This window comes from Thunnus thynnus, chromosome 24 (genome assembly GCF_963924715.1).
Source record: "Thunnus thynnus chromosome 24, fThuThy2.1, whole genome shotgun sequence".
Classification (NCBI taxonomy): Eukaryota; Metazoa; Chordata; class Actinopteri; order Scombriformes; family Scombridae; genus Thunnus; species Thunnus thynnus.
In genome coordinates this window covers 14,848,532-14,873,507 of record NC_089540.1, presented here as the reverse complement: position 1 = coordinate 14,873,507, position 24,976 = coordinate 14,848,532, and the positions used below count along the sequence as shown (strand labels likewise).

The following is a 24,976-nucleotide window of genomic DNA, read 5'->3' as shown; positions in this document are numbered from 1 at the left end:
CCAATGCTTAAATCTATTCTGTATGTCAAATGTAGTTGGATGTTTTCTGAATTCAAATTGAACATTAAAGATAATCAAAACAATCTTGTTGTAATTGAGAACTTGACAGATAAAGTTCCATTTTGGATAGATGAAGCTTAAAAGACCAGTTCACATTTCATTTTAAAACAACAGTCAGGAGCCCAAATTAACATGTAAACATGTTTTTTTTGCTGTAATTATTCCTCCTGTTCATACTGACCATTAGAAGATCCCTTCATAATGCACTTACAATGGAAGTGATGGAGGACAAAATCCACAGTCCTCCTTCTGAGGCTAATATGAAGCTTCAGCGTCCAAATGAGTCAAATCAAGTAGATATATTTCAACGTTAAAGTCTTTTTAATGCCAAAGTTCCTCTTTTTGTTACTATACTTCCACCACAGCTCAAGTCTCAAGTGTAAAATGTGAATACAGAAATGTGGTGTAACTTTAACAGCTTCAGAGGTCTCAGAGGAGCATCATTTAGCTTCAAACGATCAGCTACGTGAACTTCTTCTTCTCTACCGGACTGAAGTTCCCCAAAATCAAACTTCCTGCCGTCTCATAACTTATTCATAGCTTGAATACATGAAGCAAGAACCATGACATTACTACAGCAATAAATCTTAATAATTTTATTGTCTTTGTTCTCATGATTTTACAAATATGATACTTCTGCAATTCAACTTTAACTGTGCAACACAATGGCATTATGGACTGTTAAACCTGACATCCCGAGGGACGTCTGTGACTCCAGGGAGCTGTGAATCCTGCAGACCAACGGCCTTATTTGGGATTTTTTTTTTTTTTTTTTTTTAATTTTAATTTTTTTTTTTTTTTTAGTGTCTTCATAGGAGTGTCATGAAACAAGAGTCAAGCTTTGCAATTCATCTCGAGTGTTACATTTATCATCATCCGTCTCCCGCCTGTTGGAGGTTTCTTTGTCCGCAGGATTCACTAGCAGCGTACACACACACGCGCACACACACACACACACACACACACACACACACACACACACACACACACACACGATTTATTTTTTCCACTACTGATGTAATGATGGGAGGGGAGGTGAAGAGGAGGCAACTCCACCTCGCCCCCCCAACCTTACTCCCTTCCTCCCTCCCCCACAGGTCAGAGAGCGACTCCTCGGACGTGGGCTCAAAGTAAAGTTGTACAGTCTCTTTGGATGAGGCTGGTGGTACCTGGTCAGAGCTGCAGGGCTGCTTGTGTTTTTAGAATGGGTGATCTCGCCACGAAGGTTTTTGGGACACCAGTACAGATAAGAACAATGGCATGCAAGACTCACATACAGGCCCACTTGTTATTATTTCTTTTTTTTTCTTTTTTTTTTTAATAGAAAATAAAGATTCTGACATAAGTACAAGCACTGAGCCCTCGCAAACACCCAACAGCCAAGCGTTATTGGAAACAGTACGGAGGACGAACGACTCCTAAACTGACGGCGTTTAGAAGTATGGGGGGCTTGCGACGGTTAAAACCATTTCAACACGACAGCTGGCTTCTTCTCATATTCAGTAAGTCCTGTTTGGAGGACATAATACATCTCACATTTATAATATTTCTTCTTCTACACCTTTTTTTTTTTTTACTACAAATGTATGTGCTTTTGATTCAAAACAACTCGGGAAAACAGAAAAAAAAAAAGAAAAAGATTAGTTCAACGACTGCCCATCCCCACTCTGGCCAATTTATTGCAAATGAAGTGAGAACCTCTGAACAGCAACACACACTTCAATATGGCACAAGCGTCTTAGAAATGACCTAAATGTGTCGTCGTCGTCGTGGGTGAATATCAAAAACCAAACCAAGAACCACATCATATCTAAAAATATTAAGACATTAATCATCAGTAGAGCAGAAATGATTTGTTTTAATCCTCGTCGAAACATGCAGTCTGCCGCTCTGCAAGCAAAACTCCATTCTGGACCCCTTGGTAAAAACGCCAAAAACAAAGTTAAAAAAAAAAAAGAGAAAAAAGGTAAATTCTTCGTCTTGAATGCGTATGAACACTGCAAATGAGTAGCCCAGAAGACCAGCCTCGCCAGTCCAGCTAATATACTTCTATTATTCATGACAGAAGCTGCAGAGTAAGACTTCAACATCCAGGTCATTGTGCAACTGAGGATCTCTCTCTCTCTCTCTCCTCTCTTATTATTTGAGGGCTGGATGACGATTCCTTCACCCGTAAAAAAAAGAAAAAGAAAAGAAAAGCACACTGGCCAGCAAAATGAAGCATGTAGTGACTCAACTCGCCTCTTCAAGTTAAAACCTCACAAAACGTTTCTGATGCTCAAATTAATTTAAAAAAAAGAGCAATAATCTTAGTGTAAAGCACTCTGTTTGCTTTCACATGTCTTGTTTTTGACACATTAATCTACCTTTTGTGTGTCACATGAAGACATTTGATGTGCTTTTCTCAGTGAACATCTGCTTTGGCACGCTCCCAGCTGAGGTACCTAACCATTAATTTTGTCAAGTATTGTATGGAAACTACTGGGTTTTTCTTTTTTTCTCCCGCTGAGGATATTGTTGTTGCATTATACTTTAAATATACAGAGAGGAGTAATTTTCTCTAAAAATGTCTCTGGAGTGTTCAGGAGAAAATCTACACATGAAGGCATTCTCCTCCAGCCCGTCCTCCCTCCGGAGCTGCAATATGGAAATCCCAAACTAAATCCTTCTGAGCAGCCCCCCCCCCCCCCCCCCGTCTATCTGCACACATGTATCCCACTACAGAATCCAAATAAATATTGTTTAAAATAAGGGCAAATTGGTAAAACAAAACAAAGAAAAAAAAAATGAAGCAAAAATCAATGTAGTGACCTCATTATGTAACGCAAAACTCTCAAAATACAATAAATCCATCACCGTCCAGTCGTCTCAGTCGAATAAAGAAAGAAAATATTACAGGGAGCGATATATCTAGAGTAGTGGTTGTTTTACAACGGCGACTATGTCGAGAGAATGACTGGGCGTCAGTTTGTCATGTTGCAACTTCAAAACTGCTTCCTCCCCCCCTCCCTCCCTCCCCCCCTTCTCTCTCTTCGCCCGGAGGTGATCATGCTCTGTCTGATCAAAGTCTTTGACCTTTAAACCCTTGGCTCCCCTCCCTCCCTCCCCCTTCCCCCTTCCCCGTCAAACGATCCCGCTCCTCTTCCCGGTCCGCTCATGAGGGGGGGGAGGGATGGGGGAGGGAAGAGGGGGGGGGGGGGGATTGTTCAGTCGGCGTAGTGCATGATGGACTCGACGTAGTTGCCGGGGAAGAGGCCCGTGGTCCCGTTCATCACGCCCTCATACCAGCCGTCGTCGTTCTTCTTGATCACGTAGATGATGGCGCCCTCCTGGAACGAAAGCTCGTCTTCTTTGTCTCGAGCGTAGTCGTAGATGGCCACCACTGCAGGAGAGGAATGTTCAAAACAAGCTGATAAATATTTACCTCATGTCTGACCTCATTAACTAGACTTCTCTAATTGCATTTTTTTTATATTTTGGGAAATACTTGCTGCGACTTTGCTGAGAGAAGATTGAAATCACTCTCATGTCTGTACAGTAAATATGGAGCTACAGCCAGCAGCCAGTTAGCTTAGCATCAAGCTAGCATGACTCTGCCTACAGTCCTCTCATCTAACTCATGGCAACAAAGCAAATTTGTCAAACTATTCTGTTTAGAAGGTATTGTTCTTTAATGAGTTGGTGTATGTGTGCAGTAGATGCAGTCAGGATAAAATAAATAATACATGTGATAATGTTTCCTCCTCATTCACTTCAAGTACAAATAAAGTAAGAAAGGAGTGAAATCACAGGTTAAATGGAAACAAACAACACATTTTGGGTGATCTAAGTTTGATTTTGGGTATTTTTGGAGGTCGCAAATCTGTAATTTTGCCTGAAAAGTTTGCTAATTTGATGCAGTGTTGTCCACTTTCACTTCCTGTGTTTTAGAAAGAATTTTATCTGTAAGTGAAGGACAGCAAACACGAGTTTATCCAAATTGAGAAAAGGTAAGATTTCACTCACAATCTGTCTGTATTCTGGTCGACATGTTCTCCTACTTATAAAAATCACATGATCTTCCTTTAAAAAGCTCTGATGTCTTTCAGTATTTTAAGGTGGATTTCTTCTGTGTGAAACTTCCTCAAACACACAAACCTTTCTCCAGGTAGCTGCGTGGGGCCCAGGGCGGGTCCTCCTCCGCGTAGGGGTCGCTGTACTCCACCACCGCCGACTCCTCCTCGTCTTCATCGTCCTCGTAGTCCTCCGGCGGCGGAGGAGGAGGTGTGGGTTCCTCAAACACCGGCTCATCTGCAGGCGGAGGCGGAGGCGGCACGTCTGAGACTGGAAGTAGTTTTCGGGGCAGGTGGGAAGAAAAAGAAAAAGATGATCAGAGAGGCGAAGAAAAGAAGCGTCGAAGAAATCTGCTTTAAAATGACGGACCGGCGTTCCCATGCATTACAGAGAGGAAGACTCCATGCATTTAGATGCTTAGGACTGTGTTTTCCATTATAGACAAACATAACCAGTAAAACCACAACATAGCACTGATACTGAGCTGTGAGCACATCCTGGTGCACTGATTCAACGTGCATTTAGAGAAACGTGAGAAGGGAACTTGATGGTGATCGTTCTCCGGAGAGATCAGAGTGAGCACAGACACAAACAAATTACACGCAAACATGAACATGCTGATGAGCGAACACACAAACATGCTTCATTATTCATATCAGTCGTTACTCTTCTTCTTTTTACACATATTGTGCTTTTAACAGTCGTTCAACCACCAACATTTGCTGCCAAAAAGGGACCTTTAATTATCTCCCACTAAAAATCAACACATTTTAAGATGTCATTGCAAAAGACTGAAAGCTGTTTGAATTTACAGTTTTGTAAAAGGAGTTTCTTTGTGTTTTGAGCCATTAATTAATCCACAAAAGCCAATTAAGTCGTAACACAATATGAAGTGTAGACACAATGTTCTCCTGCTTTAAAAAAAAAACACTATTAATGTTTTAAACTTGACGTTGGTTGACATGTTGAGCAGGAAATCTGGGAGCTCTCCCAGGTCTCAAGATAAATGTACAGAAAAGGGAGAATCAATAACAGATCGCTGACAGCTGATGTTGGAGGTTGATCGATCCGATAAGGCTCATCGCTGACACTAACTGTTGGGGGGGGGGGGAGTGTACTCAGACGAACGGCGAGTCATGCAGAGGGAGCGAGTGAGGAGCTAAAAACCACTTACTAGTCTCCTGAACTCGGGCCACAAAGCCCATCAGAGGCAGCTGAGGGGTGATCTGCATGGAGGGGGGAGGGGGCGCGAGCGGACCTGCTATCACCAAACAGTGTCAATATACACGGAGACGAGGGAGGGCGGGGCCAGAGGGGGGGGGGGGGGGGGGGGGGGTCAGAGAGGGACAGACACAAGAACAGCAAAGACATGAGACAGTGAGGTTAAAATAAACAAGAGGAGTTAAAGAGCAAGAAGAAGAAGAAGAAGAAGAAGAGAATAAAACAGTTACAGTCTGTAGACAATGATGGTAGCAAAGCACAAACCTCAGGAATGATTAGTTTCCCCCGTTAGTCCCAAATAAATGGACATATTAATTATTCTGAGACTCATCCTACTGATGGATTTGGTTCAAAAATAATATCACACAATAAAATAATCATAACAATACAATTAAGTAATAAAAATACAGGAAAAACTTTCCTACAGTATGTTTTATCCTACCTGCACAGATTCATAGTTTCTTCTCTGAAATCAAACTTAATATTTTAAATCTGGGCTGCAACTAGTAATTGTCAACCTTCAGTGGATCTATTGACTATTTTTGGATTAATCGATTAGTTGTTTTGTCTATAAAATGTCAGAATGTAACAGAAAACAGCCATCACAGTCTTAAATGTCTTTTGTCCAACTAACAGCCAAAAAAACCCAAAATATTTAATTTACAAAGATATAAAACGAGAAAATTAAAAATGGAACAGCAAGTTAATCGGTAAACACTTCTGATAATCAAGTAATTGTTTAAGTAATTTAAAAATCCTATTAAAATGCTACAAATTAATTGGTTCAAGTTTTAAATGTGAATATTTGCTGTTGTTTTTTAGTCTTTTATGACAGTAAACTGAATATTTGGGCTGTTTGTGGGACAAAAACTATTTAAATATGTCCACTTAGTTAGTTAGAGCCCTAAATCACTCTGCCATGTAAACAGCTGTTAAGAGCATTAATGAGAGCAGACATGGTATTTAAATACACATATATATGCTGTAAATCTAACAGAAATAAACTAAATATAAAAGGTAAAAGGAGTGACGGTATAAACACACAGCTGGAGAGCTGAATGGAGGACAAACAGCACGCAGCAGTGAAGACGGAGGAAGTCTAGTGAAGGCAGTTAGGCTGATGAGAAACGACAAGAGCACAAAACCAGCCAGACATCTTTAAATAAAAGATGCGGATACACAACAGCAGAGAGGCGGCCTCTGAAATCTAAAGGCCTGGAGAGAAGATGGACCCCCCTTTGAATCGAGAAACTTGGAAAAAAAAAAAAGGAAAGTGTTCATTTAAACTGGGCAGAGAATAAATCGAGGATGATGTAAAGCTTGAAATGAACTGGTTAACCCCCACCAGTCTCAGTGGGATGCTGGTGTTCTGCAGACTCTTTATGGGAGGTTTGTTCAGGAATCAATAGTTCTGGTCTTAACAAGCATCATGTTTGTTGCTGTGTTGTTATGGAGGTTCAGGCAACACATGCAAGGAAGTGGCTTTTTTTTTGTCTTTATGTAAGTTATTCTAGGTGTTGACCCTTGACCTCTATAACATCAGACAGGTCAGTGATTGGTTTGACTTGTTTTATTTGACTATAACATCAAGGTGAAGTCAATAACACATTCTTTTAATCACTTAATCTGAGTCACTTATCATGAAGTAACTCTGCTTCATGACCACTGAGCCTTTAAACCTTTTAATTCCACTTCATGAAACCCAAAGACTGACGGACAGAAAAGTGAAAACACAGTGATAATCCCGGCTGTACCTTGGTTCTGGGCGAAGTGGGGTCCGCCGTTGAGCTGGCTCTGGTTGTGTGGCATGTTGGGCTGTCCGGTGACAGACGAGGGTCGGCGGTACGGCAGGGAGCCTCCGACCTGCTGGCTTTGGGGCTGCTGCGCCGGGCGGTTCATGCTGTAGAACTGAGGAGCACCTGAGAGGAGGAACCACCGGGGGGCAGCAGAGAGCGAGTTAACGAGGGGCGGAGAGGAGGAAGGGTTTCATTTCTCTCCCCTCTGGCGTCTTTAAACACTAATGTCACGTTTATTTAGCCTCCAGGAAGCTTTCTGTCATTTGCCTCCACATGTAATTACACCTATAAACTGTAATAATACCCCTTAACTTTACATTTGAACAGCATGAAAACACTTAAAGTGTTAATATCTTTATATTTAAACATCTTTTTTTTAGCCTTGTGCTTAATTTAAATGTTTTATAACCATTATGTATTTTTTTTAATCACTTTTTTCTCTCTTTTAAATGTTTTATTGCCTTTTATCAATTTCATTTTGTTTATTTTATCTATTCTGTTGTTTGTACTGTTTATTTCTGTGCTGTAAACTTTGAATTTGCATGAAAGGTGCTTCACACATTAAGTTTTATTCCCTTTTAATCACCTAAAGGGTTAATTCACCTTAAATGAACTTGCAACCAAAACAAAATACTGATAATTCCTTGCAGATAGTGATAATAAATATCATCTAAATGTTGTAAAAGATTAGTTAATGTCTGTATGAGTTCAACAAGGAAAAACTAACTTTTTATTGACTTTATAGATTCTTAAATTCATCATCTGCTCTCACTTTAACAGCTGACATGTCAGAATTATGGTTTCTATTTCCATAATTCATCAATATTAGCATTCAGCTAATAGTCTTAATTATCAGCAGCGGCGCACATTAACTGATGGTTTAAATATCCAGCAGCCACAGAATAAAAAACACACACGAATGAAGAATTCACTCTGCGAGCGCTTCACCACACGGCTCATGCATCATATGCATCATCATCATCATCATCATCACCGACAACACAGACACAGGCAGCTGATGAGATGCTGTGAAGGATGAGGAGCGGAGGATCCAGAAGTAGCAGCGGCAGCAACGGCGACGGCGGGATAATGGAAAGTCTGAGGTGGGTGGCAGAAGAGCTGCACACTGGCCAGACTTGTGGCTGTTTCTTATCCAGACATGTGATGTTCCAGACACTTTTTTTTTTTTTTTTTTTTATAAATGTTCTGAATGACGTTTCAAGATGAATTTCTGCACTCAAATGTTTGCAGAGAAGAAGAATTGGTTGCTTTGGATTTTGCCAGAAGGCTTCCTTATTAAATATAGATGAGGTTTCTACACATCAAGCTCTTGTTTGCCTTCGTTTGCTGCACTCAAAGCTGCATCTTTTTTTTTTTTGACAGTGTGTGTGTGCAGCTCTTGAGAGGTGGACGGTGTCTGAATAGGAAGCTCAGTCTACCTCCTCCACAGTTAGGATCAGGAACATGAAACTGATTCACTTTAAATATAAAATGCACTGAACACGTCGTCTCAGAGTCAGTTCTTGGTGTTTATCAGAGTGAACTGGGAACCTGCATATCCAGACGACCTGATCTAAAGGTCTAACAGGTTTAAACTGCTCCAAGTAGAGTTTAAATGACTTCAAGGAAGAGGCTGACAGTTTTCTATATATTTCTTATTGTCTCCTGTGCAGAGCCAAGACAACAATTTATCTACTAACGAGTATTGTGTGTGTATCTAAAGCCTGATATCTTATTCCTCTGTTGTCCAAAAACTATTAAAAACATGTCATTGAGCCACACTGCTGCACTGGGTGACATGTTCCTTCACCCTGAAGACTGTGATTACTGGAGTTTGTTTAGAAAGGGCTCCAAAGACTCATAACAGCATCATACTTTCAATCTCTGGAAAGTATTTGCGTGTCAGGAAGAGGCCTTCGTGCATGCATGTTTCACGCTTGTATTAATCAGACTCTGACTGTAAAATACTCAAACAAGTTTAGTACGAAGTCAAGACTTTATGATACGTAGCGCAACATGCTAGTAGAGCGGTGTCGACAGACCCTGCGTGTGCACGACGGCCTCTTCTTTACACGCAAATACTTTCCAGACAGTGAAAATGTGACGCTGTTATGAGTCTTTGGAGCCGTTTCTAAACAAACTACAGTGACAACATTCTTCAGGAGACAAGGAACATGTCGCCCAGCGCAGTAATGTGGCTCGTTGACATGTTTTTAATAGTCTACGACACGGAGGAATAAGATTTATCAGACACACAATACTTGTAGATAGATCAGTTCATTGATGGTTTGGCTCTGCAGACAAACAAACATAATTACCTGAAACCTGACTTCTGACTTAAATAATCTTTATATAACTCAACTTCTCAACAACAACAAAAAAAACCCCATAGTGTGTTAAAACCAATAACAGTGTGATTGATGACAGAACATTTCTTTGTCTGCTTGGGAAATATCACATTCATCAATCAAGAACTACTGAAAATGAGCCCAATTTAACACTTTTTAAATAAATAAAATAAAGTATCATAGATCTGACTTGATATTCTGCACTTAAGACTCAATATTTCCTCTGATTTGAAGCAAATCTTCCTTTAGATGCAGCTGCTATTTCAGAAAACCCGTCTCAGAGAAACGGTGACATTTCATGAGCAGGTGTAGTCAATAAGAGCAGCGAGCTGTCAGACAACATACGGTGGGTGATGACATGCTGGTGGATGAACACATCTGGGTCTAGCAAGCAGGAGGATGCATGTCTGGGTGGGGTGGAGGGTGGGGGGGGGAGGCGGGATGGAGGGTGTGCAGAGGACTGGGTGAGCTTTTCCCCACCGGGTTACACTCACCTTGTGCGGGGTTGCCGTAAGGAGCGGGGCCTGTGCCAGTGGGGGCCGCAGAGGCGGGGAGCTGGGGAGGGGGTGGGGGTACAGGCGGGATCTCTACGGGGGGGTTAGGGGCCTGTGGGGGGCCGTCTAGGGCAGAGGGGGCACCGGGGGTGGTGGCAGAAGTGGCGGTGTTGGGGGGAGGTTTAGTCGGGTTGGCTGGGGCAGAGATGGAACCTGAGGTGTCGGAGGCGAGGAGGGGAGGGGAGGGGAGGGGGGGGGGGGGGTTTGAGGATGTAAGAGGTTAAAGAAAAGATAAAGGAGGAAGAGAGAAGACGGGTGAGGGAGGTCAAGACAAGATAAGAGTGAGAAGGGAGGAAAGGTGGATCCAGGGTTCCTACATAACTGACTCAGAAACTATTCCTTTCATCTCTTATGTAAAAATCCTGGATACTCAACAAAGATTAGTTCAAGTTAGTTAGTTTCAGGCACGACTGAGATCCTGCAGCCGTCTGACTTTTGAGAGGGAGACGGGAAGCGGACGTTTACCTGGGAAGGCGGTGGGCGGGGCCGGGGTGGGCACGGCGATGGGCACGCCCACGCTGCCGCTGCCGCTGTTCTCTCGGCTGCTGCTGCGACTGCTGCTGGGGTGGCTGCCTCCGCTGCTCCCACTGCTGGTGGTAGGGCGGCAAAACACGTCAGAGCACAAAACACACACACAAAAAAAAAAAAACACACACTCGCCCTCTGTCACACCGCAGCGCACTCAGAGTACTAGTAGTAGTAGTACTAGTAGTAGTAGTAGTGGTAGTAGTGGTGCCCTTCCATGACTAGACTGTGGCCTTACTCATTTGAAAATGGTTCGTTTCCACCACATCCGAAGAACCATGAAGAAAATTAGTCAGATAACATATTATTTAAAATGACGGCGGCTTTAGAAACAATTTTCACAAATTTTTTTAAATACAAGTTGGAAGGCAAACATCATAACTTTGTTTTTACGGCCAATAAACAACGAGAAAAGTCTGACCCTCCAAACAAATATTGATTCTTTTTTTGTGTGAATGAAGCTAAACTGTGGTTCCTCCGGTCGTAACACAGGTGAGCTTCTCAGGCTCCTGGAAATGTTTCTGTGGTGGAAACAAGCTAAAGTAGTAAAAACTATTTATCTTAAAGCAGTAAAGTGTGATTTTACACTCTATCTGAATGACTTCTTCTTATCCTGGATGTATAAACCAGTCCGGAGCAACACAGTCCAGGTAAGCTGACGATCCTAATAACTGAAGATTAATAATGTAGCACCCTCAAGAGCATTGATGTGTTTGCGTGAGCTGTTTATGCCTTTGAAATGACCATGTCACAGTGATAAAGAAAAGCAGCTGGAAGCTTTAACCGAAAGACACGTGACACAGGTGACGCAGCAGCGACAGGAGACAAAAGACAAAGATATGATACACGCTGTAAAAAAAAAGAAAAAGAAAAAGAAGAAGAAGCAGGAAGCGTGACGACACATGGGGCAGACTTTCTGTAAGACAGAGGAGAGAGAGCGCATGGCTGAGAGATGAAGAAAAAAAAAAAAAAAAAGAAGGAGCTGTGGATGGAGCGGTGCAGAAAAAGACTTTGTGCTGAGAGCGGAGTCAGGGAACGTTATCAAAAAATATTAAAAACATTTGGCCATTTTTTTTTTTTTTTAAACTGGTGCCACTGCTGCACATAAGTGGAACAGATGGGGCGCAATGACGAAACTTTCCATGTTGTTTTTCCTCCCCGAACCCCCCCCCCCCCCCCCCCATGTTTTGAACTTCTCTCTCTGGGCAGACAGGGGAATCTATGAATATCTTTCCATGCTCTGGATGAAAGAGTCTCATCTCGGGAGATGAGCTGACATCGGGTTGACAGGACTGTGGGGGCGACGCTGCCTATTTAATGACTATTACCATAGGAACCTGCGTCTAGCCATGCTAAATCCAGCCCTCCGTCTCTACCTCGGCCTCGTTTCTTTGTCCTTATCTGTGCGGCGAGGAGAGGATTACAGGTGAGGGCTTTTCCAAATAAACTGGGAATTCCCTGGAAGCTGTGCAAAAAAGGTTAATGTTGGTCTAAGTTGTGAGTTTAGGTGGAAAAATAAAAAGGGAGTAAACGTGATTCCACGAGGAGTCATTTCAGAGAAGAAGAAGAAGAAGAAGGCATGTTTAGAAGCTGGCTCGCTGTTTAAGTGTAAGAGAGGAGAAGAAGAAGGGGGAGGGGGGGGTAGAGGGGAAAAAAGGGGGCGTGTTTCTGAAGTGTAGAGAGGCATGCTGGGAAGGGGGGAGGGGGTACCTGTACGTGCGGTTCCTCTGATTAACAGATGCAGTGCGTGCAGGGCTCTGCTGGGGGGGCGCCATGTTGCGCGTCGGGCTCGAGACGTAGTCGTTAGGGACAACGGGTGGACGCACCGGCTCAAGCGTCCTATAGGGGGAGTGGCGCCTGCGAGAGGGTCAGGAGGAAGGGAGGGGGGAGGGGAGGGGTGGGGGCATCCACAGAGAAGTGTAGGGGAGGGGTGGGGGGGAAGAGGAGGAAGAGGAGGAGAGCAAGAAACAAACAAGTGCAAACTTAAAAAATGGGGTATGACAGGTGGTGGAACATCGGGGGTGGGCTGGGGTGAATCCTCAGGTGTTGTCGGGCAGACAGCGGAGCGGAGTCGGGACGCCACGATGACGCTGCTGTCGCGTAAAAAACCCCACTTCCTGTTCATACAGGCTGCTCTGGTGAGACGGAGGGAAACGTCTGATATGCCAAAAGAGACAAATGTAAGTCACTCACCTCTAAAGAATAATAATAATAATAATAATAATAATAATAATAATAATAATAATAATAATAATAGTTAGTGACCTTCAGTTAATATGTCAATAATCTATATATCTATTCTCGTTATTTACTATTCTGAAATACAACTGCAAAGCAAATTTTATGCAAATTTAGTGAGACTGCAGAGAGCGTATGTAAAGTTAATTCATATCAGGTGACTTCCTGGTTTCTATTCAGCAGCTCTAAATCATCTCCTCATGTTTACTCTGTTAAATGAAGTCACTGATTGACAGAAAATGTATCCAAAACGATTGTGATAACTTATTTTTTTAAAGTTATTCACCAGTTCCAGCTTCTAAAATGTGAATCTCAGTCTTCTAGTATAATAACATTGTGTTTTAGACTTTAAGCTTTAGGAAACTTTTGATTTTTTTTCCTCTATTTTCTGACATTTTATGGACCAAACAGTTAATAGATTAAACAAGAAAACAATCCAACAGATTAATTGATAATGGTAAATAACTGTTGCATGATAATTACAGTTACTTAGATCTTCATACATGTTAATAAAGCAGTTTTAAACTGCAGGTTCAATTCCTGAATTACAGAATTCATTTAGCAATAAGATTTAAACTGAGCATATAACTGTGTCACAAGTCCTTTGAGATGTAGAAACACTTTTCTGGAAAAGATACATGGATATATTTTGCATACTATCAAAAATTACAACAAGAACTACACTATAATAAGATTATTCAAGTGAACGTTATGAAAAAAGGGCATCAGAGTTTAAATTTAATTCCCATCCGTCCTTGAGCTCGAGGTTTTTAACCCGACAGCAGCGTTGTCCTGACGATATCCTCAGTTTATTTTAAAAAAAATAAAATAGGGGGAAAGAAAACATAACCCTGAGATTTATTGATCTGGGCTTGAAAAGATGTTCTGTCTGGCATGTAAATTTCCCAGCTGACACAGCGGGGTGACCCATCTCTGAGCACTGTTGCTATGGCAAAACGTTGCTATGAATAATATGGGGCAGCCAGGAGTGGGCGGGCTGGGTCACAAACACACAAGTGAAAGTAAATCTAGAAAAAAAAACAAAAAAAAAAAAAGAAGTTGAATAACAGAAGAGAAATTAAAATAAGGAATAAGATGTCCGCCCGTAGCCACAGGCTGCGGCAGAAGGTGCATCATGGAGGGTTGGAGCTATGGTTGATCGGCATGCGTCTTGAAGGGACGGAGACACACAATCACTCACAAACTCAAGAGAGAGACAATTCTGAAGGTCATGGGAGTGGGAGGGGAAGGGGGGGGGCGTAAACACACACACACACAACACTTTTCACACATATACACACACACACACAAAAAAAAAACACAAACAGCACTTGACGCTCAGGAAGGTCCCCGAGAGTGACGAGAACACAACGTGTACGAGTCCCTGTGGGGGTAAAAGACACCTTCAACGGTCAGACAAACACAACAGGAAACAGCAACGACAAGAAGCTTCATCTTTAAGAACAACTGTTAGGATCTGTTGCAGAAAACCCACTGAATCACTGACGCAGAGAGACGTACGATCAGAAATAATCACCAGACGCTGCTAGTTTGTCTCTTCTATCTAGTTTGGCCGCTCAGCGAGATGATATTCTAATTAGAGTCCAACCAAAACTAGATTTTTTGGACAGATATCTATATTTAAAGCTTAATAACCCAACAATAATATATTTCTTGTTTCTTATCAGTCAACATCTACATCGATACATGTGTGATGAGCAAATATCAGTAAATAAAACAATCATGTGGCTCTAATAAACCTGTTTTCACTGCAGACGTTTTGACTTCTTGTGGTGGTAAAAGCACAAATGTTAGATCCATGATCACCAGCGAGCACATTATCAGAATCAATTCATCGATTAGACCATTGACAGAAAATTAACCGCCAACTATTTAAATAATGGATTAATTGTTTTGAGACAAAATGCCAAATTTCTCTGATTCCAGCTTCTCAAATGTGCATTTTGGGTTTTGGGAAACATTGATGGACATTTTTTACCCACAATTTTTAGATATTTTAAAGAATGAATGAAAATAATCGTTTTAATTACACGAGAAAATTTGATGGATTGATTGAACAGGCGTGTTAGGAATGATTTCACTGAGATTTCACAGCTTTAAGAACAAAATCTGAACCAACAACAGCAAATAACCTAAAAACATCCACTCAGATTAACAGTTGAAGGCAGAAAGCCAACATCATCTGACTGACAGCTGCTGGTAAACGTCCCATCCTGATTAGCACTGCCACCAACGACAGATGAATTAGCGACTGTGACCTTTGTGATAATGCTCCTCCTGTGCCCTGGCATGAGATAAATACCAATAAAAAGGTTGAAGACTGGCAGATCTGAGAGCTCCCCACCTGCACCATCTGTCTCAACATAAGGAGCTTCCAAGACTCAATTACACGCCTTTATCATTTTATCAAACTGCTTGCTGAAATTTGACAGATTCTAGTTTCGAGCGCTCATTACTTCAGTCGTCGTTGTGACGTTAGCTTGTGGCAGGACGGAGGCTGTGTTTGGGTTTCTGGTACTTTCTGTGTGGACTTTGCATGTTGTCAGCATATTTGTGTTGGTTTCCTCCCACAGTCCAAAGACATGCAAGTCAGGTGGGTTGGAGACCGGCCATGTAGGTAAAGGTGATTTCAACATGTTGGACTAAAACCTGCTTTAATAATCAGGTTCTTTCATTTCAACAATCCAAGGAATTCACCGCCAAACACCAGCAGTTCATTTTAACTCAAGTGTTTAGAGGTGCTGTAACTGAACTTTGTGTCCTATAAAAGAAAAAAAAATGAACAGTCACTGACATTAGTCATGTGTGACCACTGAAGTTACATTTTAGCTGCTCAAATGTGTTAATGGTGCAGAATATTGAAAACTGTCAAGAGACAAAAGCTGGTATCAAAGGTCAGATACTTTAATTATCAGATAGTTCCTGGTTTAGATTAAATTTTAACTAGTTTTTTAGGTTAAGTTCTTGTTTGGCCGCCTGTTATTTTATTTAACATTTGAGAACTTTAATGAAAAAAGGGGTTTTGCAGAAAAAACATGTCTATATTTATTTAAAAAGTACTGAAAATCATGTTTTGTTTTGGCACAATACCTGAAAATTTGGAAACTGTACCCAGTCCACCAGCTCTTCTCCATGCATGTTGAAAATGTAACATATGTTTCTCCCAACAAATGTTTGTTGTAAGTTGCATATATAGACAATAATGGGCTTTACTGTTATGTGCATAAGTTGTAAAGTGCTGCTTGGTGGATCAGTTGCTGAATAAGCCAAAACACTTGAGGAGAAAAGTCTGAACCTGTGCTTTAGCAGATATATATGGTATGTTTGTGTGCAAGAAACTGTCACGAAGCCAAATTTCAGCATGCAGATGATGTAAAAATCTCTCCTTTATATGTAAAGAAAGGAAGAACGGAACAAATGAGGCTTCTTTACAAACAGGGAGACGACCAACCGTGTCTCACCAGCGCAGATGAAAACCAGAGACAAAGGGTACGGCTGTGATGGGAGCTGGCACTGAGATGTATTTTAAAGCACCCCGAGGACACTAATTAAACAAGGAGGTAAAAGGGTGATGATGAAACTGGGAGCAATCAGGCCCATCTGAAGGGCTCGTTTCCTAAAGCCACAGCTACACTCAAGACTCTGACGGACACGACTCCGCGTCCCGATGCTCGTCTGAGCGAGCGTCGACGCGCCGGCACAGGTTACATACCCGAGGGTCCCCTTCCCTGTCATGGGCGGGCTGGGGGGCTTCTGTGTGGGGGGGTTGGTGCGAGGGAGGGCGCCTCCTCCGGCCTTCATGTTCTGAGCGCTGGCCTGTGAGGAAGGACGAAGGTGAGGAAATCAGTTTATTCTGGGACTGGAGAGTTAAAAACATATAAATAAAAACTTTCACAACAGTAAAACTTGTCTTTAAAAAGGATCAGTTTGACATTTTGGGAGCTACGCTGATTCACTTTCTTGCCTAAAGTTAGATAAAGATTAACATCACTTTCATTCATCTGTCTGATCAATATGAAGCTGGATGAAGGAGATGCTTAACGAAGCACAAACATCAGTTCAAACGCAACACACAACTGAATAAAAAGACTAAAATAAAAAAAGAAAAACAGTTTTTCACTTTGGTTTTTGTACAGATTTAACAAACAAAACATAACATGTTAATTAAAGCTGCAACAATTAGTCAATTAACCAATTAGTCCAGCAACAGAAAAATAATCTGCAACTATTTTGATGATCGAATAATCGTTTTAGTCATTTTTAATGCAAAAATGCCAAATATTTACTGCTTCCAGCATCTCAAATGTGCTGATTTTATGTATTTTTCTATGTTATACATGATTGTAAACTGAATATCTTTGGATTTTGAGTGTCAATCAAATAAAACAAGACATATCTGGGAAATTATAACAGACATTTGTCAACATTTTCTGACATTTTACAGACAAAATGATTGAGAAAATAAAGCAGCAGACTAATTTATAATAAAACTAATCACCTATTAGTCAGTGAGCTTTAGAGGTGTTGGTAGAGCCAGGTGTGTTTCCAGTCCTTATGCTAAGCTAAGCTAACCTGTGCTTCCTGGCTCCAGCTTTATATTGAACAGACAGAAATGACTCATCTTCTCATTTACCTCTTGACCAGAAAGTGAATAAGCATATTTCCCAAAATGTTGAACTATTCCTTTAACAACAAACTCCTAAATACAGAAAAAGGATTAAAAAAAAAAAAAACTATTCACAGCAATTCAAAACAAAGCAACTCCCTCCTTTGGGGCTCCTACTTGTAAAAGTCTTACCTTAAACCTTTGCAACCACTATGGTTGATTATTAAGTTAAAATAAGGCAAGCAGAAAGAGAGAAACAGAAGAAATCAGAGGATTAGTGTGTGATGAAGGAGAGAAAAACAACAATTATTCATGCATGTGGTACATAAAGCCAAGCTGGTGAGACTCAGGAAACAATGACTCAGTGTTTGGATCTGAGGAATCTTTCTTTGAGACCTTTGCAAGGTTGAAGGAGCAGCTTTGATTTGCTGGAAAACAAGCTCGTCTTTGTTTGGAAAGTCAGTAGGAAACTAGTTTTCCTAATTCAGCCACCTTTCACCGTTTTATTAAATAAAAAACAGTCATTGGACAGGAAGCCGTTACCAGTAGCAGGTGACAGATTTACAACATCAGGGGTTATATTCAGCAGAATTTATGTCCTGGGTGACATCAGTTTCCAACGCTGGTGAAAAGCCTGAGTCATTGATTTTTTTCTTACATTACTTGAAACCTAATCGTGATTGTTTGACCTATAAAAGTCCTTGCTGGTGGATTTTCTGCAGAGAAAAGCCCACATGAATCCCACAACAGAAACACATCCCCGTTTCCTTCAGACGTGACCAGAACGTTCACGTGAACCCTTGACACAAACAACTTGTCACAGGGAGAATCTCAAGAGAGTATTTAAGAGTGAATCATTTTGTGAAGAGGTGAAGCTAACACTGTATTTTTAAATGAGCGGGTTTAGAAAACACTACCTTGACTCCGTGACCCATGTCGTCTAGCAGGCTGTAGTCGATGGGTTTGCGGATGTAGCGCACAGGCCTCTCTGGATTGGCTGGGGCGATGATCTTGTGTGTGCGGGACGTGTTCTTGTTGGTGGTGAGGATGCCGATCTCCCGCCTGGCTACCTTCTCTTTATGGATGTCCACCGTCTGAAGAAGAGACATTTTTCCTTTCATTCAAAAAACACTTTTTTTTAAACCGGCCATTTGTCCGCACTGCAGATCTGTTAAATTATACATGCACGCACGTGATGTGCAAGACTATCACTCGTGTCCTTTTCGTGTAACTCTGCGTGTCAGTCGTCCCCACCTGTGAGATGTGGTTGATGGAGGACTCCATGCGGCGGAGCTGCGAGGCCTGGATGTCCAGCATCTGCAGGACATTGTTGGCCAGAGTGTTTATCAGGTAGGCTACGCTGGCCAGAGACTGGGTGGTGTAGTTCTTGGTCTCCTCCAGCGCCCTCTGCTTGTCTGGAGACTAGAGGGGAGAAGATAAGATAGATATTTGCATTTATGGGGAGGCAGATGAAGCCGAGAGCAACAGACGCTGAGTAAGAAGGAAAATAAGAAGTAGTCTCATCAATTATTTCCTTGAGTAAAGATGAGAAACCTTACATATTTAGATATAACAAACTTAAGCATCTGTAGACTCAACGTTCTTGTTTTTGTTTATTGTGACATGACAGATTAAAAATCAAATAAAAAACAGCAACACCGACACGCCTGATGACAGACAGATGGCAGATTTAAACAGCTGCATGACACAAGTTCCTCATCAGCCTTCATCCAGTTGTGTGAACCTATAGCCCGCTTCGGTCTACGTGCGTCTGTCCTCAAGTGTTTCCAGAGTCGGATTCCAATAAAACCCACCGACTTACTTTGCTGTGACATTGAGATATCAGATGCTGAATGTAAACATGACTCACGAGGTGTTGACTTTGATTTAGGGAAAGCTAAAAGTAAACATCGTCCTCGCAGAGGAGACACACGACACGACCACGCCGCTTCAAAATGTGTCAGTGCAAAGATGTTAACGTTTTTAAATGGCGGGAGGGGAAGTGAGTTTGCAGGTGACACAGAGCTGCAGCTGGAGTGAAAGGAGTCTTGGGAGGCAGCTGGTTTGGCCGTGAGCGCGACGTGGGCACATCGACAGGAACATCAAAGGGCAGATGGATCCACTAATGTTTCTGCTGGGAAACTGTGTTCCTCTCTGACGCTGCATGTGGGTCACAATACCCAGTCTGGACCTCGACACACTGAGGACCACTCATTTATCTAAATATATGTTTTTATTATTATTACAACCATTATAACTATAGATATTATTATTTATCTACTGTTCACTTGTTCTGGCCATTCACCTTCATATTCTGATCAACTACATGTCTGTGTGTGTGTATATTATATATGTGTTATGATATTTGTTTTGGGGGAATTAAATCAGTTCGATCTCATGGTGCGTCCAGATCGGCGGCCAGTTGGAGCTTCTGCCGTATTACGTGACCTTGAGATACATGAGTGTACATGTGTGTGTGTAGCATATATGCTATATGTTGTTGACCGATCAGTGTTCAGTGCAAGTTACATTTTTTAACAAGTATTTATAGTGCGAGTAGTTTATAAACTCAGAATATTCAAATTGCACTTTTTTCAATGACAAACTAGAGCTGAGGTGCTGAATCAATCCACAGATAATTAATCAGCAACTAATTTGATCATCTAATAATCATTTTTGAAGCAATAAAAGACAAATATTTGATGGTTGAAGCTTCTTAAACGTGACGATTTCGTTGCTTTTCCTTGTTTTACATGAAAGTCAGTTTCTTATCTTTGGGTTTTGAGATGTCGTTCAAAACGGAGACATTTCACATCAGTTGGGTTCAGTGAAATTATGACGGGAATTATTCACTGTTTACATCAAAAAACAATTTGCAGGTTAATCAATAATTCAAATAATCATTTATATCTGACCAAACACAAGCTGTTCTTTAGCTATTTTCAAACCATAATGCACTGTGTATAGCGTATAGCGTAAGCCCTGACACTGATTACTATATGAACTGTTCACACACTCAGAGGTCACAGAGGCCTGTAGGTCATGATTGGATATTGATTGATTGGAAAAAAAAAAAATCCATAGGCCGTATGTCAGTTGTAGTCCCAAAGATATTGACCGTATATAGAATGTGTCACTGAAGCTGCATGGCCTAATTCTGTTAGGCCAGATGTAAGATAATATTAAACAAATCATTGGATCAAATTGATCTTAAATATTTCTAGAACACAATAAAACTACAACCAGTTCACACCAGAGCATCCTCAGTGGTAACACGTCTGTTCCCTCCTATGTGAAACAGAGCTCGCTTGTGATCATACCAGATACATTTCTGATGAATCTCAGAGTAAAATCCAGTCCGACTGAGTCAAGCATCCGGCTCCGTCTAAACACAAATATCATTTAAATGAGTGTGGAGGCTGCAGCGCTGCCGGAGTATGAAGACAAACAGGTTATGTAGCAAAAGTCAGGGGGGTTGTAGGTGCAGCTGCTACCTGCAGGGAGGAGAGGAGACAGTTTTGATCTATTGCTAATAGACCGCTGATAAGATATCAGGTTGGAGAGGATGTTTGGGTGGAACAATAACCTTTAAGCTACAAGAAATCGTTGTATTCTTCAGGTCAGCAGCGGAAAATAAAAAAGGAAAATCCAGCATTTAACGGGTGATGATGTTCTTTGCAGTTCCAGCGTCATTTAGTTGCTTCCTTCACATTGACAGCTGGTCAGTTAGCAGTTTATTAGCTTAATCTAGTTAAAGCTAACGTAGCCCTGAATTATACCTGCGTGAAGGTTATTATGAAGGTTGTTTCAGACGTGTTGATTCAACTTTATGGTCATTTTGGAGGCTGTTGAATTTTATTGCATTCTACTGAGAGGAGTTTCTGATAGTTAGCTCAGCCTCACGGAGAAAATTACCGCTGAAACTGTTACCTTAATAGACTAATTGATTGGAAACCAATTAATCAGGAGCTGTTTAGAAAATCTATTGTTTTTTGATTTGGTCATTTATCAAAAAAAACAAAAAAAAACACCAAATATTCTCTGGTTGCAGCTTCTCCAATGTGAAGATGAGCTGCTTGTCTTTTATATTTGGGTTATTGACTGTTGGTTGGACAAAATAAGACATTTGAAGGCGTCACCTTGACATTTCTGACTATTTTCTGATCTTAAATAGACCAAACAATCAATCAATAAATCAAGAAAAGAATTATTGCGTTAATGGTTAGTTGAAATAATCACTAGTTTCAGCCTTTAAAATATTACCAACACTTCTGAGTATAACTTCTGCCTCTTAAATGTCCATAGAGGTGAATCAACGCCTCTTTAAAAACCAACATTACAGCTTTCATTGACACAGGATTTAAACACCGGGCTGTTTTATTAGACTGCATTAGTTTCAGCTCTGTGTATCTAACAGCAGGGCAGCTGAGAGCAGATGATATTCTCAGTCAGCGGCGTTTAATAGCAGGAAATTGTTCTGCAATGAATGATTTCAGAGAGAAATCCATCACAGAAGACTCTCAGACACCAGTTCCTACTCCCACAGCGGCTAAAAATGCACAAGAACGAAACTGTGGGCAAGAAGACACATTTTCTCTTACTTCGCCATCACTATCAACCCACATCTGAATGAAACGAGCCAGCATCTCGTCTCAGGTAGTCGTTGAGAGGAAATGTGGTAGCAGAGGAGATCAGCGGAGGTGAAGTGGACATAAAGTGAGTACACCTTAAAAATAACCCGCAGCACTTTATCACAAAATAGCTCTTAACCTTTATTGTAAGAATAAGTGAAATACTACTTTTCTCTGTGAGACAATAATGCACCGGTTGCAGGGCGGAGATGTGAATAAGGGCGGAGAAGAGAGGTGACGAATACCACTAAATACCCCCCCCCCTGCTGAAAATGTCTGTCAAACTGATCTATAAGTGGCAATATCCATCTGACAGCATCTGGGAAAATCTTGCAGGGTGTGAAGAAACCGGGGCAGGCTGCCAGACAGCAAGCTGCCAACATCTATGGGCCGCCGCCGCCGCCACCGCCTCCTTCACGGGGCAACCTGTCAGACCTGATCAGCTCTGTTCATCAAGGCTGTCAGATTTCAGTATCACACCTTGTCAAAAAGCCTTCTCGCCAACACAGTGGTCCCAAATTTCAACCCCCGTGATAACAGGCCTGTAACTCAGGGATGAGAGAGAGTTCAGGTTACCAAATCCCCTAAAAACATGAGATCACACCTCTACATTTATTTAACAGCTTTACTACTCAGATGAAGATTTGACACAATGGATAATATAACAAGCTTTAAAAAAAACACATTGTTAAAGATGAAACCAGTGGTTTCCAACCTTTTTGGCTTTTGACGTCTTACATAAAGCAGTGTGTAGTCGGGGTCACATTTCACATGTCTATGAGTTGTTAACAGCTCCACCAAATAGTGATTTTTCCCTCTAAACTCCTCACATGCTTTCATTTCAATAAATGTTCAAATGATTCAATATTTCAGCAAAAAAATTCAAAGATTAGAGAAAAAAATCCAAAAAACTGAAAACAGATTTGTGTATCAGACTTTGTTTTTTCTTCTTTCCTCTCCCATTAATCATCTCACGACACCTCAGATTTATCTGCTGACCCTTTGGAGGGGCCCGACCCCTAGCTTGGGAACCACTGGACTTAACTAGCTAACTGTATATGAAGTAGTTCAAACAGTAACATGCTGCTCTAACACTGATGCTTCAGTATTAACAATCTAATGATGTCATATATAATAATATATAAACCACTGCTTTTACTGCAATACTTTAACTACTTCAAGCTGATAATACTTGTAATGTAGAAGGATTTTTCATACAGGACTTTTACTTGTAATGGAGTATTTTTACATTGCTGTATTTGTACTTAAGCAAAGGATCTCAGTACTTCCTCCACCACTGGTTCACACCTGCAGGATATTACAAGCCATAAAAAAGCTCTGAATGGGATTGATTGCCCTCATACACACACACACTTCACTCATCTCTCACACACATTACTCTGCCTTTCCCAACCTGCACAACAAGGCACGAATGAAGATAAGAAACCACAGCTTTTCAGGCTGTAAACTGAGCATTTCTGGGAATAAATGACATAATTCGAGTATATTATGTCGCTGTGTTTCTCCCAGACAACATGAATCAATGGTTGTTGATAATATCGTCACGCCTGTTTATCTTAGCCTCTGTCAACCAAAGCTCAATCAGAGATTAATCTGGCTTTATATCGCGTCCTACATCTCCGGCCGATCAGCATGATCAGCTGGCTGCTTGCAGCGGCGGTGATTGATCCCCACAGCGGGCAGGGAAATTGATTTTCACGGTGCCAGTAGACCGTTGGTGATGCCTAGCAGCTGGCTAGCGATATACGATGGATGTACAAGTCACACACACTGTTATATCGACGGAATACCGACACATAAGCACTCTTAAGAAAAACATTGACACAAGCACAGTGAGAAAACGATATATAATGTGTTAGTTATCAGGTAAAATGCCTTGACAACGGGTTGTTTTTGCTTTAGCCGAGGCGAGCTAACACGAAGTTAGCAACCACTAGCCTAGCAACAGCTCGCCCCTTCAAAGAAAATCATAACCGCCGACGTCCTTTCTTCCACACAGGTGGCAGCTTACCTGGACATAGTTGCTCTCGCAGTACTCGGCGACTCTTTCCAAATTGGTGAAACTGTCCAGCAGTGCGCTTCGTCCTGCTGGAATCTCCTCTTCCAGAAGCATTTGTAGCTCCGCCATTTTCACATCTTTAGCGGAGCGGTGTGTGCGGGCTCGCCGGCGCCGCCGCGGCCGTGTGCGGTACTGCAGGGGCTCTCCCGGCAGCACGTGTGGAGCAGAGGGTTCCCAAATTAATAATCACTGCTGGAAAGTAACCAAGTACATTTACTCAAGTACTGTACTAAAGTACAATTTTGAATACTTGTACTTTACTAGAGTATTTCCATTTATACTACGTTATACTTCAACGTCACTACATTTCAGAGGGCGATATTGTACTTTCTACTGCGTTACACAACCCATTGTTAAAGATGAAACCAGTGGTTTCCAACATTTTTGGCTTTTGACAAATTACAAAAAGCAGTGTGTAGTCGGGGTCACATTTAAGATGTCTATGAGTTGTTAACAGCTTCACCAAATAGTGATTTTTCCCTCTAAACTTCTCACATTCTATGGATTTCAATAAATATTCAAATGATCCAATATTTCACCAAAAAAATCAAAGATTAGAGAAAAATCCAAAAAACTGAAAACAGATTTGTGTATCAGAACTTTGTTTTTTTTTTATTCTTTCCTCTCCCATTAATCATCTCACGACCCCTCAGGTTTATCTGCTGACCCTTTGAAGGGGCCCTGACCCCTAGGTTGGGAACCACTGGACTAAACTAGCTAACTGCATATAAAGTAGTTGAAACTAGCTCCACCTCCAGCAGCTACAACAGTAACATGCTGCTCTAACACTGATGCTTCACTATTAATAATCTAATGATGTCATATTTAATTATTTTTCTCTTT

The 24,976-nt window shown here is 41.4% G+C and overlaps 1 protein-coding gene across 10 annotated transcripts; it reads right to left on the bottom strand.

Moving 5' to 3' along the window:
- Positions 1-641: 641 nt before the first annotated feature.
- abi2b (abl-interactor 2b) lies at positions 642-24,270 on the bottom strand. Of its 10 annotated transcripts, none has more exons than XM_067583723.1 (10): positions 24,086-24,270; positions 18,677-18,844; positions 18,340-18,516; positions 16,529-16,632; positions 12,268-12,414; positions 10,498-10,619; positions 7,089-7,253; positions 5,288-5,374; positions 4,198-4,383; positions 642-3,442 (listed from the first exon to the last, which is right to left on the bottom strand). In XM_067583723.1, the coding sequence occupies exons 1-10, from the start codon at positions 24,200-24,202 to the stop codon at positions 3,267-3,269; spliced, it is 1,449 nt and encodes a 482-aa protein (XP_067439824.1). In that variant the 5' UTR covers positions 24,203-24,270; the 3' UTR covers positions 642-3,266. The 10 variants fall into 10 exon arrangements, with proteins under 10 accessions (XP_067439824.1, XP_067439825.1, XP_067439822.1 ...); XM_067583724.1 differs by having other exon boundaries at positions 5,288-5,371; XM_067583721.1 differs by having other exon boundaries at positions 10,498-10,622; positions 24,086-24,268.
- Positions 24,271-24,976: the final 706 nt, after the last annotated feature.